Source organism: Hypanus sabinus, chromosome 7 (assembly GCF_030144855.1).
Source record: "Hypanus sabinus isolate sHypSab1 chromosome 7, sHypSab1.hap1, whole genome shotgun sequence".
NCBI lineage: Eukaryota > Metazoa > Chordata > Chondrichthyes > Myliobatiformes > Dasyatidae > Hypanus > Hypanus sabinus.
The window spans coordinates 97608309-97632032 of NC_082712.1; the positions used below are offsets into that span (position 1 = coordinate 97608309).

Consider the following 23724-nt stretch of genomic DNA (forward strand, 5'->3'; position numbering starts at 1 on the left):
CCGATCCCCATCTCCCCATCCCTCCGATCCCCATCTCCCCACCCATCATTCCACCAATCCCCATCTCTCAACCCATCATCCCACCGATCCCCATCTCCCCACCTCTCATCCCTCCGATCCCCATCTCCCCACCCCTCCGATCCCCATCTCCCCACCCCTCCGATCCCCATCTCCCCACCCCTCATCCCTCCGATCCCCATCTCCCCACCCATCATCCCTCCGATCCCCATCCCCCCACCTCATCCCTCTGATCCCCATCTCCCCACCCCTCATCTCTCCGATCCCCATCTCCCCACCCATCATCCCTCCGATCCCCATCCCCCCACCCCTCATCTCTCCGATCCCCATCTCCCCACCCCTCCGATCCCCATCTCCACACCCATCATCCCTCCAAACCCCATCTCCCCACCCATCATCCCTCCAAACCCCATCTCCCCACCTCTCATCCCACCGATCCCCATCTCCCCACCCATCATCCCACCGAACCCCATCTCCACACCCATCATCCCTCCGATCCCCATCATCCCACCGATCCCTATCTCCCCACCTCTCATCCCACCGATCCCCATCTCCCCACCCATCATCCCACCGAACCCCATCTCCCCACCTCTCATCCCACCGATCCCCATCTCCCCACCCATCATCCCACCGAACCCCATCTCCACACCCATCATCCCACCGATCCCTATCTCCCCACCCATAATCCCTCTGATCCCCATCATCCCACCGATCCCCATCTCCCTACCCATCATCCCTCCGATCCCGATCTCCCCACCTCTCAACCCTCCGATCCCCATCTCCCCACCCATCATCCCTCCGATCCCCATCCCCCCAACTCTCATCCCTCCGATCCCCATCTCCCCACCCATCATCCCTCCGATCCCCATCTCCCCTCCCATCATCCCACCGATCCCCATCTCCCCACCCATCATCCCACCGATCCCCATCTCCCCATCTCTCAACCCATCATCCAGCTCCCTACTCATTGCCCATCTCTGCATCACCCACCCATCTCCCCATCCATCACCCACCTATCCACTGATCTCCATCTCCCCAACTATCTCCTACCTCTCACCCATCACCCATTTCTCTCCTCACACCTTCCCGTCTCCTGTCCAATCTCCCTCCATACCCCTCTCTCCCACTGTTCCCCCTTTCTATTCTTTTTCTTCTCCCTCTGTCCCCCCGTCTTTCCCTCTTTCTTTCTCCCGGACTCTCCATCCCTCTCACAATCTCTAACCCACACTCCCCCCAAAATTACCTTCCACTCTGCTTCCCCCTTCCTCTCCATGTGCCTCACCCCCATATCTCCGTCACCTGCTCTCTAAATGTCAATTTCCACTCTCTTTCCTACCCTCCCCTTCCCATCCCTGCTCTCTCCCCAGCCCTCCCTACAGTTCAAAGTTTAAATTCACTCCCTCTGTGAGTCTGTATCTCAGTTTCTCTGTATTGCCCTCTCTGTCTCCATCCTTTCTCTCTGCCACTCTTTTTATTTCACTATCTACCCCTCCCTTCCATTCCCTCAATCCTGGTCTATTGTTCCTCATTATCTCCTCCCTCTCCCTATCCACCCCCTGCAGGTCTCTCCCAATCTGTATTCCCCCCCCCCCATCCACCTCTTTATCCCCATCCCTTTTTACCCACCTTTCTCTTTCTCTGTTCCTCTCTCCCAGTCTCCCCTGCCTCTCCCTCCCCTCTGCTCTTTCCCTCTATTTGCTCCCTCCCTCTCCCTTCCCTCGCTCCCTTCCTCTCTCCTCCTCCCTCTCTTCTCTCTCCCTCTCCCCTCCCTCACTCCCCTCCTCTCTTTTCTCCCTCTCTTTCCCCCTCTCCCTCCCTCTCTTCTCTCTCCCTCTCCCTCTCTTCTCTCGCTCTCCCCCTCTCTTCTCTCTCCCTCCCTCTCTTCTCTCTCCCTCCCCCCTCTCTTCTCTCTCCCCCTCCCTCTCTTCTCTTCTCTCTCCCTCCCCCCTCTTCTCTCTCCCTCCCCCCTCTTCTCTCTCCCTCCCTCCCCCTCTCCCCCTCTCTTCTCTCTCCCTCTCCCCCTCTCTTCTCTCTCCCCCTCCCTCTCTTCTCCTCTTCTCTCTCCCTCCCCCCTCTTCTCTCTCCCTCCCCCTCTTCTCTCTCCCTCCCTCCCCCTCTTCTCTCTCCCTCCCCCCTCTTCTCTCTCCCTCTTCCCCCTCTCTTCTCTCTCCCCCTCCTCTCTCTCCCAGTTCCTATCCCAGATTCCAGCTCTGGCCGATTTCCCGCGCGCGTCACCCCTTTGGAATCCGATGACGTCAGCGGCTGGTTGGCTACATAAAGTTCCAAAGAAAGTTCCCCGGCAGCGGCGGTGGGAGCAGGTACTGGGGGCGCGGTCCGGCGGGCGAGGGGAGCAGGTACGGGGGGTATCGGGTGGGCGCCGGGGACGCGGGCGGGAGAGAGAGAGAGGGCATCCCAGGCCCCGGGCCCACCGCCCCCCTCCCGGCCGCCAGCGCCTCTCTTTCCCCCAAGCTGGAGACGCAGGCCCGGTGGGCGTAGCGGAGCGGCCCGTGATCGAAGCCCGGAAGGTCTCCCTTCCCCTGCAAACCACTCCAGCCCTTTCTGCCTCCACGCTCCCGAGCGCATCTCTTCTCTTTCCACCTCCCTTGCCCTCTTCAGCCCTCCTGCACCTCTTCTCCCACCTCCCCACCCTCTACACCCAACCCTACCTGCTCGCCCTCCTCCCGCACCAGATCCACACGTCTGTTACACGAAAGCTGACTGCACCCCCAACGCACTCTTACCCCATCTCCTCCCTCCGATCGTCTTTCCCATTTGTAGCTTCGCCCTGTATCCCTGCTCAGAAATATCCTTCACTTCGGTATCTTGAAGCCAACATCCCCCCCCCCCCCCCGTGTCTTAGGATCATTTTTGCTAACACCCCTCCCCCAAAATGGGAGATGTTACTGTAATGTCCCGTTAGTTAATGGGTCAGCCTTGCCCCAATGGGCTGAAGGGCCTTGCTTCTCTGTTCCAGAGTGGAAAAAGTGACAGACTTGGGATAAACTCAGAAAAGCAACCCCCCCCCCCCAAATCACCTATTGTGAACTCTATATTTTAATTTATTGAGATAGCACCCACCCACCCCCACTACGGAGCTGCACTGCTGGCAATGACTCTGTGGTGGGAGGCAGCCCACGCAATCACGGGGAGAACGTGCAAACTCCTTACGGACAGCAGCAGGAATTGAACCTGGGTCGCCTGTACTGTAAAACGTTGTGCTCACCAGTCCAGTGTTGGCAATCTTCCAGGGTACCGACACCCATCCATATCTCCTCTCATTGTGTACCCCCGTGCACCCTCTCGTCATGTATCCGCCAGTCAGTTGGCAGTTACCCAGGGCAGGCATGGTCAAGAGGTTCAGCTGATTCAGAAAGTGGGACAGTTGGAAGACGTAATGCATTGTACGGCGGGGAGAGGGTTGCAGTTACTGACTCTGAGAAAGCAGAATTATTAACAAAAACATATGTCAGTATGTAGTTTGGCCAATTTAAGTAAAGAAGTGAGGTTTTTTTTAGAGAAATGGTTTTGGCCAGCAGTCCTCAGATTGCTGAGCAAAATGAATGTTCCAGTTCCTGCCTGAATGCCAGATTTACATTGTTTGAACTTAAAATGGTGCTGGTCAGACGTGACTGGTGAAATGGGTGAGTTGCCTTTATACCTACACAGATCACAGTCACCAATGGTTTATCAGCTTCACACAAACGACCAGATATTGGGTCATCCAATATCGAGGTGTTGGGAGCAGTTCATTTGTAAAGTCTTTGGTTTTCAGTGGACGGGGAATGACTGGGTACAAAGTATTGGGTTGTTCGATGTGGAATATAGTCCCAGTGTACCCCCTAGGGGTCGGAGAAGAATGCCCTGATTATCTACTTCTGTGCTCTGATTCACTCTTGGTCTTGACATCTATTAAAACAGCTACTTCAAATTGTAGGGCAGACATTCTTCTTGAGACTGGACAACATCTATTGAGGTTGCAGGGTCCAGGCCTGTGTATACATTTCATATGGGTTCCTGTCCGTGTTTGGGTTGAAGGAGATGCGATGGCAGATATTCTTCCCAAGCAATTACTTAAAGTTAAGGATGGAAATGTAGTGGAGCCTTTGCGTAAGGGGGGAGATGAAAACCATAATTAAAAACTCTATTCAATCACGGTGGCAACAAAGTTGGGATAAGGACAAGAAAGGAGCTAATTTATATAAAATTCAGAGGATGGTGGTAACTCAACTGGGAGATGGGTATGAAAGTACGGAAGAAATTATAGCACGCATGGACTTTCTAGGTTGAATAATTCTTTGTTCAGAATTAATATGCATGATACGGGTATTTGTAGGGTGTGCACATGTCAAGAAGCGGTGCAGCATATGTTGTTTGAATGCTGATCCTGTGAGGTACAAAGGAAACACCTAAATTGAGATCTTTGGGATAGACACAGTTTAACATTGAAAGTTTGTTAGAATATAATTGTCATCGTAATGTATGTGATTGAGAATTTGACTTTCTGAAAAGCATTGGACTACTTCATATTATTTGAGTTCTTTTGGGGGGTTTGCTTCCTGTCTTTGCTTCACATGCCAACTTGGGTGGTGGTAATGAACTTTATGTTGGTCTGTCAGCCGCCATTAAACTTTACAAGAAGAGGAGGTTGAGTTGTTCAGACGAAATATCAGAGAGAGACTGTGGAATTGTTGTTGGCGCCTCGCGGGGAGGTTTGATCACCTCAGAAACAGCTTAGCGCCTGGCATCTTCAGTACTAAACTACAGACAATGGCGACCAAAACAAAAAACTCATCTGGTGAGTTCTGTGGGTGAAAATACCTTCTCAATGGGAGAGGGCAGAGGAGAATGGACAGACTGGTTCAAGCTGACAGGAAGGTGACATACACAGAGTGAATCTCCCTCCACACCGTCCCATCACACACTCCCAGGGTCAGACACGGGGTGAATCTCCCTCCACACCATCCCATCACACACTCCCGGGGTCAGACACAGAGTGAATCTCCCTCCACACCGTCCCATCACACACTCCCGGGGTCAGAGACAGAGTGAATCTCCCTCCACACTGTCCGATCACACACTCCCGGGGTCAGACACAGAGTAAATCTCCCACCACACTGTCCCATCTCACACTCCCGGGGTCAGACACAGAGTGAATCTCCCTCCACACCGTCCCATCACACACTCCCGGGGTCAGACACAGAGTGAATCTCCCTCTACACTGTCCCATCACACACTCCCGGGGTCAGACACAGAGTGAATCTCACTCCACACTGTCCCATCACACACTCCCGGGGTCAGACACAGAGTGACCTTCCCTCCACACCGTCCCATCACACACACCTGGGGTCAGACACAGAGTGACCCTCCCTCCACACCATCCCATCACAGACTCCCGGGGTCAGACACAGAGTGAATCTCCCTCCACACCATCCCATCACACACTCCCGGGGTCAGACACAGAGTGACCCTCCCTCCACACCGTCCCATCACACACTCCCGGGGTCAGACACAGAGTGAATCTCCCTCCACACCGTCCCATCACACACTCCCGGGGTCAGACACAGAGTGAATCTCCCTCCACACCATCCCATCACACACTCCCGGGGTCAGACACAGAGTGACCCTCCCTCCACACCGTCCCATCACACACTCCCGGGGTCAGACACAGAGTGAATCTCCCTCCACACCGTCCCATCACACTCTCCCGGGGTCAGACACAGAGTGGAGCTGTTCTGAATGCGCTGGGAGAAATCGAGGGAAAACTGCAGTTTAAGGTTGTGAGTTACATTGGAGTTGGTTTGAAATGTCTCTTGAACATCTAAGTGAGCGGCTGGTTTAGTGTGGAAGCTTCGTTTGGAGTTTTTTTTGCCAGTTTGGACTGGGCGAACTGTGTAGCACCCAGCTGTAGCCACTGGCAACTCGCCAAAAACCGGAGACAAACGCCGTTGTTGCCCCACTGACATCGGAACAACCTCCTTCCATCTTTATCGTCGTGACTTGCATTTGGTGTAGGAGCCGAAGCATCGTTTGAGATGTCTCGACCTCTCATGGCCTGGAAGTTCTGCAGGACTAACGGAGCCTTTCCTGGCGTTGGAATTTCTGGCACTGAGCCAGCAAGGTGCTGTTGAGTACAAACTTTTCCCGCCAGTTACTCAACTCACTCCGAGACTTTATAACCAGCACCACCGTATCATTCTCGATTTGGATATAGAAGCAACATGCCGGACCGGTCTACAGGGAGTCGCAGGCCTTCGGAGAGTTATGCAAAGGCGGCTGCCTCTCCAGCCTTGGACAACGCCGTTTCGGTCGGAGAAAGTGGAATGCGGGGTGCAATGTATTTTGCGTCCTGGAACTACGCTGGAAAAGTGTGCGGAGGCTATGGAGGACTTGTTGGGGAGAGATGGTGTTTTGGCCACTGAGAAAGAGTTCGGGAAGGCGGTGTTTTATCTGAGGAGTGATGAGTTGGTGCATCGGGCTCTCAGTAGGGGGATCACAGTGGAAAACATTTTTTTTTAGAGATGGAGCTGGTGACAGCTCCCACACAACGCATCGTCCTCGGTCACGTAAAGCCTTTCATCCCCAACAAGGACCTGCTTCCCGCACTAGCACGCTTGGGGCAAGGAAGGTCAGAAATAACATGAAACTTACCCTAGCTGTGGAGGACCACTCGGGCATCCGACGCGACCCAGCATCGACAAAAAAGTTAAAGGAGCTAGTCGGCTCCTTTGACTTGGTGGACAGCTGGCAGAATCTCCACCCTGACTCTAGCGCCTTCTCCAGAAGATCTAGAGAGGGGGGTTCCCGGATAGACCGCCTGTATATCTCTCGGGCTTACATCTCCCACGTGTCAGCATCCTCCATGCGGTCAGTGTCGTGCTCAGATCATCACCTTGTGTGGATGGAATTTACTCCTGTGCAGCCTCGGGTGGGGTCTGGGTATTGGCACTTTAACAACCGGTTGCTGGAGGACAGCCGATTCCAGGATTCGTTCTGGGTCACCTGGAGAGAGAGAGAGAGAGACGGAGTTCTGCTCCCTACGGCTGTGGTGGGATCTCGGTTTTTATGTCGGGAGTACACTAGGGGGTCGACAAAGAGGCGGGGCTCTGAGATTGAGCGGCTTGAGAGAGCGTTGCTTGACCTAGAGTCCCGTCTTGGTCCGACCGCTGGAGACCAACAGCTGTGGCAGGAATACTAGGAGAAGATCGCACTAGGGAATCTGCAGCTTCAGCAGTCCCAAGGTGGGTATGTGAGGTCACGGATCCAAATGCTGCAAGATTTGGACCGCGGCTCACCCTTCTACTCGTTGGAGAAGAGGCGGGGAGTTCAAAAGCAGCTGGTGGAGCTACTGGCTGCTGATGGCTCCTCCACCACGGACCCTGACGAAATTATCGAAGAAGTCCGCACTTTCTGTCGGTCCTTATTCTCACCAGATCCGTCGAATACAGAGGCGTGCAAAAAGGTCTGGGAAGATTTACCAAAGGTCAGCCCAGAGCACTGGACGCTCCCCTGACTCAGGAGGAGCTGTCTACTGCCCTTCGGCAACTCCGGAGGGGTAAATCCCCTGGCTTAGATGGTCTGAGTGTAGAGTTTTATCAGGCTTTTTGGGATGTCCTGGGGGTTGATTACAGCTTTGTTCTAGGGGAGAGCCTAGCCACCAGGGAAATGCCCCCCTCATGGTGAAGAGCTGTTGTGGTCCTACTGCCCAAGAAGGGAGACCTCCGCCTGCTAAAGAACTGGCGCTCGGTCTCCTTCTTGTGTGTGGACTACAAGCTCTTCGCCCGGGCAATGGCCAACCGTCTTGTTTCAGTACTGAGACAGGTGATTCATCCTGACCAATCTTACACAGTCCCGGGCCGCTCCATCCAGGACAATGTCCACCTAGTACGGGACCTGATCCACCTGCACCAGGAGACTGGGTCCCCGGCAGCGTTTCTTTCTCTTGACCAGGAGAAGGCATTTGACCGGGTAGACCACAGTTTCCTGGTGGGCACTCTGCAGGCCTTTGGGCTCGGACCACACTTTGTGGCCCAAATTCGGCTCCTATACTCTGCTGCAGAGTGCCTTGTTAAGGTCAATGGATCACTGGCAGTGCCCATTCCCTTCAGGAGAGGAGTACGTCAGGTCAGTGACCATCATAGGTCCGGTCAATTGTACGCAATCTGTGTCGAGCCATTCCTGAGCCTCCTACGACGAAGGCTGACAGGTCTGGTCCTGCATGAGCCGGACATGGAGGTTGGCCCCTCGGCCTATGCCGATGCTGTACTCCTCATGATGACAGATCCCAATGACCTGCGGAGGATGCGCGAGTGCCAAGACGTTTTCTCAGCGGCATCCTCCGCCAGGATCAACTGGGCGAAATGTTCCGGACTCTTCATGGGTCAGTGGCAGGTGGACTCCCTGCCGGAGGAGATGAGAGCTTTTGAGTGGAGCACTCGGCGTCTCCTCTATCTGGGAGTCTACCTGAGTCCTTCTGGGGAGACCTGGCTGGCGAACTGGCAGGACCTGGAGATGAAAGTCATGGCCCGGCTGGGGCGCTGGTCAGGCCTTCTCAGGGTGCTTTCCTATCGAGGCAGGGTGGTGGTCATAAACCAGCTGGTGGCCTCCATGTTGTGGTACCGGATGGTCACCTTGGCCCCTCCTGCCCCGTTTGTTGCAAGACTGCAGAGGAAGTTATTGGACTTCTTCTGGGGCAACAGGAAACACTGGGTCTCTGCAACGGTCTTGAGGCTCCCAGTGGGAGAGGGCAGACAGTCGCCGGTGTGCGTTCGAACGCAGCTGGCGGCTCTCCGCCTCGGGACTCTGCAGAGATTCCTGTACGCCGAGCACCCTCCCAGGTGGCACGTGTTGGCGACTTTCTTCCTCCGGAGGGGCTGCTGTCTTCATGAAGACATGCGGCTACCATCGGCGGGCATCAGCCGTACGGCTTTGTAGAGTCTGCCCGGCTTCTATCAGGACCTACTGAGAGTCTAGAACGTGGTCGCCTCAGGCCGGGAATCCCCTCCTCAGGCGGAGGGCGGGGTCCTGGCCGACCCTTGCCCTACCTCAGTGGCTGTCGGTGCGGCTCAGTTGTGTGGACCGACTCAGGCCGAGCTGCTGGTCGGGCCCAGACCCCGCAATCTTCTCCGGGAGCCGTATCCACACAACTTGAGCCGTCTCTCATCGATACCCACAGTCCCATTCAGGGATGCAAGTAGGAGGTATCTGTATGGGCTGCTACTCCACATCCTCCACTTCCCTGCCCTTGTACACCGTCCCACACGCCATGGCGGTCGGTCTTTCCACCCCACTGGAAGTCCCTTTACGAGGGGGTTCTTCCTGTGCACCTGGGGGATTTCAGCTGGAGGGTGCTGCATAGAGCGGTGCCCTGCAATAAGTTCTTTAGTTTGTACACAGATCTCCCACCCGCATGCCACTTCTGTGGGCTGGAGGAGACCATGTACCACATGTACCTGGAGTGTGTGAGGCTGCAGCCCCTTTTGCGTACTTGCGTGGGCTGCTTCTCGCCTTCTGGTTGCACTTTAGCCCCACCCTATTTATATATGGTCATCCAGTAAGGAGGAGGGCATGGAGGGATGAGGATGTCCTTGTTAGCTTGCTCCTGGGGCTGGCAAATTCCACCATCCATGGGTCTTGGAGACGGGTGGTGGGAGGATCTCCCCGGGCAGACTGCCTGGCAATGTTTAGGGGGTATGTTCATGCCCGGGTAAATATTGAAAAAGAACACGTGCAGTCCATGGCAACCTTAGAGGAGCTTCGAGACCGATGGGCCCCGTGGGGTGTAAATGCCATCATGGATAGAGATGGCAACATTCCGGTGTAATATCTATTTGTAGTGAAGTAATTGCGTTTGCCACTGTTTTGTATAGATTGTATAGCACCGATATTTGTAACAAAGAGGGTCAGACACAAACATCTGACTGACTCGTGACATCTGATTTTTGTCCTCTCTGCCAATGCTAACCAACTGCTCTTATGGTGACTAATCCCAGTGTTTTGTGGGGAATGCGCGAGTGCCGGGAGTTTTTCTTGGCAATGGCCTTGGCCTGGCAAAACGTTCTGGATTGTTCGTGGGTCAGTGGGGGGAGGACTGTTCATCCCCTCCACCAGGGTCCCTCTGGGGAGGCCTGGCCACGGCTGGATAAGAGAGTTGGGGCGCTGTCAGGGCCTCCTCGCGGTGCTTTCCTACCGAGGCAGGGTGGTGTTCATCAACCAGCGGGCGGCCTCCATGTTATGGTGCCAAGTGATCAGTGTGACCCCACCCACTGCCTTTGCCACAACGATGCAGAAGTTAGCGGTCTTCTGGGGCAGCACGAATCACTGGGTCTCTGCAGAACTCCCTGGTGTGTGTCCGTACACTTTGGGTGCCTCTCCGTCTCAGGACCCCGCTCGCTGGGCTCCCCAGGTGGCACATGCTGGCAACGTGCTTTCCCTGGGGTGGGGGTTGCTGCTGCCTTCACAAAGCCAGGCACAGACTCAGCCCGGGCAGAACCCTGAACCCTGCTTTCCTGTGAACCTTCCGGGTTTTCAAAACTCTGTGTCAGCTGCTCACAATCCCAGCGGACTCTCAGGAAACAGCTTTTTCCCAGCCTTTGTTCCTTCGTGGCACTGTAGAGAGATGAGGAGGGATTTCTTCAGCCGGAGAGTGAAGTCATTCCCACAGATGGATTTTGGGGCCTAGTCATTAAGGCAGAGGTGGACAGGTTCTTGATTGGTGTGGGGGGGGGGGAGGGTTAGGGGTAATGGGGAGAAAAGCTCAGAGTTCAGAGTAAATTAATCAAAGTACATGTGTATCTCCACATACTACCCCGAGATTCATTTTCCTGTGGGCATTCACAGTCAATACAAGACACACAATGAAAGACTGCCCCCAGCAGGATGGGCCAGCAGTGCTAATGTGCAAAAGGCAAGCTGTGTAAATACAAAAGGAAATAATAATAAGTTCAAAAGCAATAATTACGGAGAATGTGAGCTGGAGAATCGTTGAAACTGAGTACCTAGGTGGTGGGAACATTTCAAAGACTGGGCAAGTAAAGCTGAGGGAAGTTGCCCCCTTTGGGGTAATAACTTGGTATTGTTAATAACCTGGTGGTGTGGGTCCTGAGCCACATTACGGCCTTGCCGCTGCTTGCCAGCCACAAAGCTCCACGTAAACATGCTCAACGGTGGGCAGGGCTTTCCCTCGACGGACTGGGCCTTGCCACTACTTTTTTGTAGGAAGCAAGAGAATGGAGTTAAGTTTTTTTAAAAAAAGACACAAATGGTATGTGATTGAGGCAGAGCAGGCCGGATAGGCCAAGTGACCTGTATTCGCTGTCCGAACTCCACCGGCTCCCTCCCCTGACCGAGTGCCGGTCTGTCAGGGATTGCTTTGCTTCCGGGCAGCTGGGACCTGAGAACGAGTGGAGTTGGGACCCTGCCCGCTACTTCCAGTGATCTCCTGCTGTCCCCTGTAAGGAGGAGTTGAATGGCCTTTCCCCAGTGAGATCTGGCACACGGGTTGCAGGTTAGAGAGCGAAATCGTGACTTCTGATTGCCAGGTTCCGCACTTCCATCCACCTGGTTCCTGTTGCTTGAGAACAGCTCGGAGTGGAGGCTGCCTTCCCCGGCTGCTATATTAGGTAAAACTGTGGCTCTGTGTTCCCAGAATGGCTGCTCCCTCTGGGACCCTGTGTCAGTACACAGAACGTCCCGGGCTGGGTGGGAAATGTCCGCACGTGTCTCTGATTATTCTTTCTCCCCAGCACCCCTCCCATCCGTGAGCCTGAAAGGGGAGGGAGGGAGGGAGAGAGAGGCTGGGGGATGGGAGGATCATCTCAGATCCGTCATCTTGTTGGTTCTCTTTATATTATCCACCTCCCCCTTCCCCTCTGCCCCCTTTCTTCTTCCATTTCCCCTCGTCACCCCTCCCCACTGCTCTCCTCACCATCCACCCCCCCCACCTTGCTGGTTTTAATTTGCTCTCCCTCCCCACCCCGCACACAGAGTCTCCGGCGATGTCGGGCCCCACCTGGCACTCCCCCAGGACCAGTGGCAGTGCGGCAGAGGGCCCCGGCCCCCCCCTCGCCTTCGGACAGCAGCAACGGCTGGGCCTCACCTCCCCCCTCCGTAACACCGGCCCGGCGCTGGAGCAGAACGGGGGGCTGAGCGCTGGGCCGGGGAGGGCACGGTACCCCTCCCCTCAGACAGGTACCAAACGGGCGGGAATTGCCAGGGAGATGGGAGAGGAGCTGTGGGGAGGGTCCCTCAGGAGGGGTATTACAGAGGTGCCAAAACAAGGGAGGGGCTAGGAGGGGGAGAAGTGCCTGGAGAGGGGTAATAACCCTGTCCTCGGGCAGGTGGAATATAGTGGGGAGGGGGGAGGGATCCTACGAGGTGGGGGGAGTATTACCTGTCCCAGACAGATAAATGGGGAGGGGGGCTACAGTCTGGTGGGAAGGGAGGGTATCTGGAGGGTAGGCTTGTGGGCATGCTTGGTGTGGGAACTCCAGGGAATGGGAGAATTCGGGCCCCTATGAGTTGGGTGGGGCTGGGGGGGCCCTGTCAGGACCCCTGGAGGAAGGGGCTGGAGGGAATGAGGATCCATCTTCCCCCTCGCTCACTTTCCGCCCCAGGGGAAGGGGATGTGCCGCCAGTCTCTGCCATGGGCCTCCTGGACAAGGGCTGTGGGTTCAAGAGAGGCAAAAGCCCCCGTCCATCTCCTGTTTTCTACCCCCCCCACCCCCAGGATTTGTCCACAGTGTAAAATATCAGTAATAGTCACTTCTACTCACCCCACTGACCCAAAGGATGGGGTGGCTACAAGCCACTGTCCCGCGACAGGCCCCTTTCTCCCAACTCCTGGCCTCAGGGCTGGGTATCCCCCAGGTGTCCGGACAGGGACATGTTCATCCAGGTGAACGCAGGCCCTGGGCGAATGGAACACACAACAGTACAGGCCATTCGGCCCACAATGTTGTGCCAACCCTTTAACCACTTCAGGATCAATTCAACCCTTCCCTCCCAAATTGCCCTTTATTTTTTCTTCCTACCTAAGAGTCTCTTAAATGTTTCTGCCTCAATTATTAGCCATTTCCACCCTGGGGAAAAGTCTCTATCAAAGCTCTTATCTTCTTGTACGCCTCTATCGTGTCACCTCTCCTCCTGCTATCCAAAGGGGAAGAACTCTGGCTCACTCAAACTCTCCTCATCAGACACGCTTTCTAATCCAGGCAGCATCCTGGTAAATCTCCTCTGCACCCTCTCCACATCCTTCCTGTAATGAGGGAGCGGAACTGAACACGATACTCCCGAGTGTTGTCGAACCAGACCTTCATAGAGATGCAACGTTACCTCGCGGCTCTTGGACGCGACCCCCTGACTGATGAAGACCAACACACCTTCATAAACATCCCATCAGCTTGCGTGAGGGATTTTTGGACATGTACCTCGTAACCCCTCTGTACCCCCACACTGCCGTTAACATGGTCCCTGCCTTCCCAAGGTGAATCACCTCACACTTTTCCTGATTGACCAGATCCTCCAGCAGCATCTGGAGACGGGACAAAGTCAGGTAGGGCCCTCAGCCCTTCCCCTCCCACCCTCCAAACGTAGGGAAGTCTGACCTTGAACCATGGCGCGAGGATGTTACCGACTACCCCCACCCCAACCCTCAAGGAAGAGGGGGTGCTCCTCTCGTTTCTGTCACTGCCTCCTTTGCACCCCCCCCAGGGCCGGTACCTGCCAGCTGCTCGGACGACCCCCGGCTGTCACGCCCATCGCTGGTTGTGGCCGGAGACCATCGCTACCCAGCAGGGAGGGAAGACGGGACCCTCGCCCCCTGGAACCAAACGCAGCCACAGGCGGCACCTGAGATCCAGGTGAGTATACGCTGGCAACGCCCAGCTCCACTTCCGGCAGAATTCCGGTTGGCTGGTGTGGAGGGAGGGGGTGGATGTGGTGCTGAACAAGTGGGGGCTGTTCTGTCCCGGACAGTGGGCACCTCGCAAGAGGAGGAGCAGCCCCCACCCGGACCAGAGTGACCCTCCATCCGCACCGTCCCATCACACTTACAGACAGAGTGACCCTCCCTCCACACCGTCCCATCACTCACTCCCGGGGTCAGACACAGAGTGAATCTCCCTCCACACCGTCCCGTCACACACTCCCGGGGTCAGACACAGAGTGAATCTCCCTCCACACCGTCCCATCACACACTCCTGGGGTCAGACACAGAGTGAATCTCCCTCCACACCGTCCCATCACACACTCCTGGGGTCAGAGTCGGTGGATAATGTCCCGTCACACTCCTGTCCCGTAGATGGGGAGAGGCCAGGTGTTGTTGGAGGGATAAATCACTTTCCTGCAGGATCCCTGCCCTCTGATTTGTTCCTGTAAGTGCGTAGCGTCCCATCACCCCTGTCACTACGGTAACGTCAAAGCCCAGACCCCCATCCATTTGCTGTGTGTGACCCCCCCTCCTCTGGTCTTCCCACAGACACGACCCCGGGAGAAGGTGATGAACCGGCCCTCTAGTATCGATGCGGAGATAGACTGCCTTACCAGCATGCTGGCTGACATGCAGAATAACTCCCCCTTCGGGCCCAGGCCCCGGCAGGTGAGAGAGGTGGTGCTTCAGCTGGGTCAACGGGGTCGAGTTGGTGTGAGCCTGGGGTCACGGGTTCATGGAGTTGTGAGGTCAGAGGGGTGTCTGGGATTGAGGTCGGGGGTTCACTGTAGCTGGGTTGTAGGGTCAGGGTGACTGAGCTCGGGTCATGGGGTGCTGAGAGGTCAGAGGTGGCGTTCATGGGATGACTGGGTTTGAGTCACGGGGTCGGAGGTGACTGGGTTCGAGTCACGGGGTCAGAGGTGATGGGTCAAATCACGGGGTTGGAGGTGACTGGGTTCGAGTCACAGGTCAGAGGTGACTGGGGTTGAATCACGGGGTCGGCGATGACTGTTGGAGGGTCGGAGGGGGATAGCGTGGTGATGGGTCAGAGGGAAGTCACGTGGCTGGGTCCACAACTTACAGACTCTCCGTGTTTTCCAGAACTACGACAGTGGCCCAGCCCCCTTCACATCCCAGCCGCCCCCCACCACCGCCCCTGTCCCTCCCCCTGCTCCGCCCAAGCACACCCCTCCCTACAGACCGCTAGGTCAGCCGGCAGTTGCCGCGGCAACCCGCGCCCCCCGCTCCCTCCCCCAGCCGGTGGCCGCCCCCTACTCCACCTCCACCTCGGCTGGGCCGCCGCCGCACGTCCAGGTGAGGGTGGCACAGCCTGTGCCCACCTATGCCCAGCCGCCTCGTCAGGCCTCCGCCCCCGAGACTACCTCCTCTGGCTGGTTCCCCACCCCCGCACACTACCCCACGGGGCCGGACCCCCGGCGTGGACCCGAGGGGGTGCAGGCACTGCGCAGGACCGACCTCCCCTCCTACAGGGTGCCAGGGCACCCCTCCCACCTCGCTGGTAAGAAGGGGGCCTACGGCGAGGAGCTGCCACCTGCACCTGCCCCTCCCTCTGCTGGACATCCAGCTAAGGTAAGGAGCATGGGGGGGGGGGGGGGCTGAGATATCAAAGTTTGTATGCAATGTACAACCTTGAGTTTTGTCTCCTTGCAGGCAGCACAAAACAGAGACACATTAGAACCCTGTTTTCTTTTTTTAAAAAGACCGTTAAACACCCAAAGTACAAAAAGAAGCAATAAAAGTAACATTTAGAATTGGTGCTCATGGAAGTGAGGGCACACGTGCTGTCAGTTGTAGGCCTCGGCCTCTGTTCCAGAACGGGTGCCACACTCAAACATTGGCACTCAAACATAGGTCATAGAAGAGCAGAGTGTTCAGCCTTCAGCCCACAATGTTGTGCTGGCCTTTTGATCCACTCCAAGATCAATCGAACCCTTCCCTCCTTCCCCTTCATCTGTCTACCTTAAATGCCCCTAGTGTATCAGCCTGTACTGTCACCCCAGCAACACGTTCCACTCTGGTTTCTGATTTCTGAAACCCATTCTTCCGCCTTCTCCCTGTAACCCTTAACCCGCTTAACACTCGGGAGTCTATTAATCTCTGCCTTAAGTATGCCAGTGACTTGGCCTCCACAGTTGTCTGGCAATGAATTCCACAGATTCACCTCTCTCCAACTGATGATATTCCTGCTCATCTCTGTTCTCGAGGGACGTCCCTTTATTCTGAGGCCATGCGCTTGGATCGGAGACTATCCTACTGATAGAAACATCTCCTTGTCCATTCTGTCTTCCCTTTCAATATTCAATAGGTTTCAATGAGATTTCCCCCCAACCCACCCCATCCTTTTAAGCTCCAGTGAACACAGGCCCAGAGCCATCAAACACTCCTCGTACGTAAACCCTTTCATCCCTGGGGTTATCTCGTGGATCTCCAGGACCAGCGGGGGGATGCTGGAGCTTTGGGCTGACGTAATGGCTGCCAGAAGAGCGTGGTTACTAGGATCAAATTGATTATTGGTCTAATAACAAGAATAATAGTAAAACAATTGTCAGGTGTACCAAGATGCAGTGAGAAACTTCTGGTTCGGTGCTCTCCAGACAGATTAATTCAAACTAAGTTTATTATCAAGGTACATATGTCACCATGTACAGTCCTGAGATTCGCTTTCCTGGGGGCATCCTCAGTAAACCTATCAAATAATAACCATGGCAGAATCGATGAACGACCACCCAGCCTGGGTGTTCAGCCAGAGTGCAGAAGACAACAAACTGTGCAAATACAAAAAGAAAGAATAATAAATAAACAATAATATCGAGAACATGAGATGAAGAACCCTTGAAAAGTGAGTCCACAAGTTGTGGGAGCAATTCAGTGATGGGGAAAGTGAAGTTATTTCCTTTTGGTTGAGAGCCTGATGGTTGAGGGGTAGTAACTGTTCCTGACCCTAGTGTGGGCCCTGAGGCTCCTGTACCACCCTCCTGATGGCAGCAGTGAGAAGAGAGCCTGGCCTGGGTGGTGGGGGTCCCGACGATGGATGCTGCTTTCCTGTGACAGCGTTTCGTGCTTAATGGTGGGGCGGGGTTTACCCATGATGGATTCCTTCGAAGTATCCGTTTCTCTTGGCAGAGAATGTAGTGCAGCTCGACCAGACGAGGCAGGATAATGGGTCAGCACAGACTAGATGGGCCGAAAGACATGTTCCTGTGCTGTAGTGCTCTGTGACTTGATAACTAGGATGCACGGGTTTTAGTTAATTGGTGAACTGGTTAAAATCAGTTTCTTACTGTTGTGTGTAGCGAAGTACAATGAAAGGCTTTGTCTTCCGTGTAGATCTTTCCATTCATCTGTACTTTAAGGTACTAAAAAGGGGAAATGATGCAGAATAAAGTGTTACACTTCGAGAGAGAGAGAGCAGGGCCACATCAAGGCAGATTGCGAGATCAAAAGTTCCATCATTTAATCTCTGAGCGGTCGGCTGAAGAACCTGCTATCGTCGGGGTGGAAACTGCCCTGGAGCTTGCTGGTGTGTGCCTCTGTATGTTCTGTTCCACTGGGGGGAGAGGAGGGTTTCCTGGGTGGGTGGGGTCTGATTCTGCTGGCTGCTTTAACAAGGCAGTGAGGAGTGTGGAGCAGAGGCTGGTTTCAGTGACGGACCGAGCTGTGGTCACGGGTAGAGAAGTTGCCGTACAGGCCGTGATGCATCCCGATAAGAGTCAGAAACTGGTTTATTATCTCTGCAAATCGTGAAATCTGTTGTCTTGTGGCAGCAGTGCAGTGCATAGAATATATTAAAAGGACAGGATATAGTGCCGAAGCAGTGAGACGATATTCATGACAATTTCAAATGACTGCGCGTTGACATTTCTGATGATCTATCCTGGACCCAACATATCGATCCAGCTACAAAGGAGACACAACAGCGGATAGAATTCATTAGGAGTTTGAGGAGATTTGGTTTGTCGCAGATATTTGCAGATTTCTACAGACCATTCTTAACTGGTTGTTTCACGTCCGGGGGGGGGGGGGGGGGGGGGGGGGCGGATACTGCACAGAATTGAAATTAGCTGCAGAGAGTTGTAAATTCAGTCAGCTCCATCATGGGTGCCAGACTCTGTTGTATCCAGGACAGATTCAAGGAGCGGTGCCTCAAAAAGGCGGCATCTGTCATTAAGGACCCCACCACCCAGGACTTCTTCTTTTTGTTACTGTAGAGAAGGAGGTACAGGAGCCTGAAGGCACGCACTCAGTGATTCAGGAACGGCTTCTTCCCCTCAGCCCTCCCATTGCTGATTGGCCATTGAGCAGATGTATTTCAGTACATTTTTTAATTTCCATTTTTGCACCTGGTGTATATTGACAGTTTTTTCTATAATTGTGTATGCACTGTACTGCCGCCACACACACAATTAATCCCACAGCATATGCCGGCGATGTGAAACCTGATTCTGAGGCTGACCGTAAACCGGATGGCCGAGGGGAAGAAGCTGACGGGTGAGGGTCGGCGGGGACAGGAAGTTTCCTCGGGTGTTTGAGGAACAGGAGGAGGGGGTGACAAGCCTGGTGGATGGAGCTCAGACGGGAACGGAGCAGAGTGACTGGGATGGGGGATGAGCTTTCCCAAGGCCTTGCAGAAGAGGGAGCCAGGTTTGGGGGAAGAGTGTGCCCGAGGGTGGGAGAGGGAGGACACAGGGAGTCACCCTCTGCTCTCTGCAGGCCTCCTACGCAGTTCCTGGCGGAACTCAGCAGCAGATCAGCCGGCCAGAGGAGGAACTCGATCGAATCACCAAGAAACTGGTCCACGACATGAACAATCCGCCGTCCGAAGAGTATTTTGGTGAGTTCCCTTCCGGGGGGAGGGGGGAGCGAGTGGGTAGTTCCCTCCACACCATCCCATCACACACTCCTGGTGTCAGACACAGAGTGAAACTCCCTCCACACTGTCCCATCACACACTCCTGGTGTCAGACACAGAGTGAAACTCCCTCCACACTGTCCCATCACACAGTCCCAGGGTCAGACACAGAGTGAATCTCCCTCCACACTGTCCCATCACACAGTCCCAGGGTCAGACACAGAGTGAATCTCCCTCCACACTGTCCCATCACACAGTCCCAGGGTCAGACACAGAGTGAATCTCCCTCCACACCGTCCCTCACACACTCCCGGGGTCAGACACAGAGTGAATCTCCCTCTACACCGTCCCATCTCACACTCCCGGGGTCAGACAGAGAGTGAATCTCCCTCCACACCGTCCCATCACACACTCCCGGGGTCAGACAGAGAGTGAATCTCCCTCCACACTGTCCCATCACACACTCCCGGGGTCAGACACAGAGTGAATCTCTCTCCACACCGTCCCATCACACACTCCCAGGGTCAGACACAGAGTGACCCTCCCTCCACACCGTCCCATCACATACTCCCGGGGTCAGACACAGAGTGACCCTCCCTCCACACTGTCCCATCTCACACTCCCGGGGTCAGACACAGAGTGAAGCTCCCTCCACACTGTCCCATCTCACACTCCCGGGGTCAGACAGAGAGTGAATCTCCCTCCACACCGTTCAATCACACACTCCCGGGGTCACTTTTGTGGCCCGAGTTCGGCTCCTCTACTCTGCCGCAGAGTGCCTTGTTAAGGTCAATGGATCACTGGCAGCGCCCATTCCCTTCAGGAGAGGAGTACGTCAGGGATGCCCCATGTCCGGTCAATTGTACGCGATCTGTGTCGAGCCATTCCTGAGCCTCCTAAGGCGAAGACTGACAGGTCTGGTTCTGCGTGAACCGGACATGGAGGTCGTCCTCTCGGCCTACGCTGATGATGTACTCCTCATGATGACAGATCCTAATGACCTGCGGAAGATGCGCGAGTGCCAAGACGTTTTCTCAGCGGCATCCTCCGCCAGGATCAACTGGGCGAAATGTTCCGGACTCTTAGTGGGTCAGTGGCAGGTGGACTCCCTGCCAGAGGAGATGAGAGCTTCTGAGTGGAGTACTAGGCGTCTCCTCTATCTGGGAGTCTACCTGAGTCCTTCTGGGGAGACCTGGCTGGCGAACTGGCAGGACCTGGAGACGAAAGTCATGGACCGGCTGGGGCGCTGGTCAGGCCTTCTCAGGTTGCTTTCCTATCGAGGCAGGGTGGTGGTCATAAACCAGCTGGTGGCCTCCATGTTGTGGTATCGGATGGTCACCTTGGCCCCTCCTGCCCCGTTTGTTGCAAGACTGCAGAGGAAATTAGTGGACTTCTTCTGGGGCAACAGGAAACACTGGGTCTCTGCAGCGGTCTTGAGTCTCCCAGTGGGAGAGGGCAGACAATCGCTGGTGTGCGTTCGAACGCAGCTGGCGGCTCTCCGCCTCAGGACTCTGCAGAGATTCCTGTACGCCGAGCACCCTCCCAGGTGGCACGTGTTGGCGACTTTCTTCCTCCGGAGGGGCTGCTGTCTTCACAAAGACATGCGGCTACCACCGGCGGGCGTCAGCTGTACGGCTTTGCAGAGTCTGCCCGGCTTCTATCAGGACCTACTGAGAGTCTGGAACATGGTCGCCTCAGGCCGGGAATCCCCTCCTCAGGCAGAGCGCAGGGTCCTGGCCGACCCTTGCCCTACCTCAGTGGCTGTCGGTGCGGCTCAGTTGTGTGGACCGACTCAGGCCGAGCTGCTGGTCGGGCCCAGACCCCGCAATCTTCTCTGGGAGCCGTGTCCACACAACTTGAGCCGTCTCTCATCGATACCCACAGTCCCATTCAGGGATGCAAGTAGGAGGTATCTGTATGGGCTGCTACTCCACATCCTCCACTTCCTTGCCCTTGTACACCGTCCCGACACGCCATGGCGGTCAGTCCTTCCACCCAGAGGTGAGGAGGGTCCCCACTGGAAGTCCCTTTATGCCGGGGTTCTTCCCATGCACCTGGGGGATCTAGGCTGGAGGGTACTGCATAGAGCGGTGCACTGCAATAAGTTTTTCAGTTTGTACATGGACTTCCCACCCGCATGCCACTTCTGCGGGCTGGAGGAGACCGTGTACCACATGTACATGGAGTGTGTGAGGCTGCAGCCTCTTTTTGCATATTTGCGTGGGCTGCTTCTCGCCTTCTGGCTGCATTTTAGTCCCACCCTGTTTATATATGGACATCCAGTAAGGAAGGGGGCATGGAGGGATGAGGATGTCCTAGTCAACTTGCTCCTGGGGCTGGCGAAATCCGCCATCCGTGGGTCTTGGAAACGGGTGGCGGGAGGATCTCCCCGGGCAGACTGCCTGGCGATGTTTAGGGGGTATGTTTCGTGCCCGGGTAACTATTGAAAAAGAACACGCGCAGTCCACAGCAGCCTTGGAGGAGTTTCGAGACAGTTGGGCTCCGCGAGGTGTAAATGCCATCGTGGATAGGGATGGCAACATTCTGGTGTAATGTCTATTGTCTATTTGTAGTGCAGTAATTGTGTTTGCCTCTGTTTTGTATATATTGTATAGCACCGATATTTGTAATAAAGGATTTTGTAAAATAAAAAAAAACGGGGGTCAGACACAGAGTGAATCTCCCTCCACACTGTCCCATCACACACTCCCGGGGTCAGACACAGAGTGAATCTCCCTCCACACCGTCCCATCACACACTCCCGGGGTCAGACACAGAGTGAATCTCCCTCCACACCGTCCCATCACACACTCCCGAGGTCAGACAGAGAGTGAATCTCCCTCCACACCGTCCCATCACACACTCCCGGGGTCAGACACAGAGTGAATCTCCCTCCACACCGTTCCATCACACACTCCTGGGGTCAGACACAGAGTGAATCTCCCTCCACACTGTCTCATCACACACCCCCGGGATCAGACACAGTGAAGCTCCCTCCAGGACTGAAGCCTGTTTGCCTCTGACAGGACGGTGTGCGCGGTGCGGAGAGAACGTGGTGGGCGACGGGACGGGCTGTGTGGCCATGGACCAGGTGTTTCACGTGGAGTGTTTCACCTGTATGACCTGCCGCTGCCGTTTGCGAGGGCGGCCGTTCTATGCCGTGGACAGGAGGTCGTACTGCGAGTCCTGTTACATTGTGAGTAGGCTCGTCGGCTGTGGCCGCCTCCCGTTTGCTCTGACCCGCACTGCCCGGCCATCAGTGACACAGTGAGGCCGGTGAGAATCGCCAACCTTCTGATTCCCACTGGACTTGCTCCCTGATCCTCCCCTCGGGAGTTGGTCCACCCCAGCCGCCGGCTGATGACTGGGTCGCCGAATATGGAACCCGTGTCGTCTGGGCTTTTAAACAATGGGGAATGGATGTGGGCAGGGGGCTGTCAACACCATCAGGCGCCCGAGACCTTCCCTCCCTCCCTCCCACATTCTCTGCTTTCTGTAGGGATTACTCTCTCCGTGACTCCCTCAGCCACTCGTCCTTCCCCACTTATCTCCCTCCAGTGTTCCACCTGAGGGCCCTCGACTTCACCTGCAAGTCATCGACTGTGCTCCCCTTGCGGCCTTCTCTACGTCAGTAAGACCTGACACAGACTGTGCTCTGTCTGTTATGAAAGGCAGGAGTTCCTGGTCTCCGCAGATTTCAATTCCATTTCCCATTCCCATTCCGACATGTCTGCCACTGCTGCCACGATGAAGCCACTCCCAGCGTGGAGGGGCGGTTCTTCGTGTTCTGTCTGGCAGCCTCCAACCTGATAACACGAGCGTTAATTTCTCTGCCTTCCAGTAGTTTTACCCCCTGTCCCGCCATCTCTTTCCATTCCCCTCTCTGGTTCTCCTCTCCCCTGGTTATCTCTCTCTCCTTCTGGGCCCCCTCCTCCTTCCCTTTCTCCCATGGTCTGCTCTCCTCTCCTATCAGGTTGCTCCTTCTTCAGCCCTTGATTTCATCCACCTATCACATTCCAGCTTGTTACTTCATCAGTTCCTTCCCCTCACCTATCTCCTGCCAGCTTGTACTCCTTCCCCACCCACCCTCCTCCTCATTCTTGTTTCTTGCCCCCCTCCTCTCCAGCCTTGGTGAAGGGTCTTGGCCTGAAACCTCGACTCTTCATTCCCCTCCATAGCTGCTGCCTGACTTGCTGAGTCCCTCCAGCAGTCTGTCCAGCTGGTCCCTCCCCACACATGCCCCCACCGTCGCCCTAGCCCCAACCCCAGGACTCCTGACAAGTCCATGCGATGTTCTCTAGACGGGGGAGCAGTCAGATGAGCAGAAACAGAGTGCTCAGAGACTTGTCCTGCAGCTGGTTGGATCGAGGATCCACGGAGCCTCTGAGGGCTCGGGTACTCGAGGGAAACTCGCGTGGTCACAGGGAGAGCGTGCAAGCCCCCTCACAGACAGCGATGGGAATCATGTATTGTGTTCCGCTAACGTGCCACCCCGGGAATTGGCATCGTCTGCGTCAGGATCCTGCGGTGCGGGGGGGGGGTGTGACTGGGTGGGTCATGCCCGTTGGGAGTGGATCACAAACCAGAGATGCGTCCCAGAGAGACGGACGTCTGTCGTGGATGTTTGTAATGCTGTCTCCGTGTCCTGTCACAGAACACCCTGGAGCAATGCTCGGTGTGCTCCAAGGCCATCATGGACCGGATCCTGCGGGCGATGGGCCGGGCATACCACCCCCAGTGTTTCACCTGCGTGGTCTGTCACCGCTGTCTCGACGGCATTCCCTTCACCGTGGACGCCACCAGTCAGATCCACTGCATCGAGGACTTCCACATGTAAGTGCTGGGCCAGACACAGACTGAACCTCCCTCGACACCGTCCACTTCCGCAAGCCATTTGATAGGTGCCCCATAC

The 23724-nt window shown here is 55.4% G+C and overlaps 1 protein-coding gene across 5 annotated transcripts in view; it reads left to right on the forward strand.

Moving 5' to 3' along the window:
• Positions 1–2170: 2170 nt before the first annotated feature.
• LOC132397026 (thyroid receptor-interacting protein 6-like) overlaps positions 2171–23724 on the forward strand; it is a 33129-nt gene continuing 11575 nt past the window's right edge. Inside the window, exons 1-8 of one of the 5 annotated variants that reach the window (XM_059975257.1) lie at positions 2171–2372; positions 12001–12204; positions 13726–13874; positions 14492–14611; positions 15044–15532; positions 18674–18794; positions 21839–22008; positions 23467–23645. In XM_059975257.1, coding sequence (XP_059831240.1) covers positions 12012–12204; positions 13726–13874; positions 14492–14611; positions 15044–15532; positions 18674–18794; positions 21839–22008; positions 23467–23645 — 1421 coding nt within the window. In that variant the 5' untranslated portion in view covers positions 2171–2372; positions 12001–12011. Of the gene's footprint in view, positions 2373–12000; positions 12205–13725; positions 13875–14491; positions 14612–15043; positions 15533–15632; positions 17484–18673; positions 18795–21838; positions 22009–23466; positions 23646–23724 lie in introns of those variants that run through there. The other 4 variants (XM_059975256.1, XM_059975259.1, XM_059975258.1 and 1 more) reach the window with 4 other exon arrangements.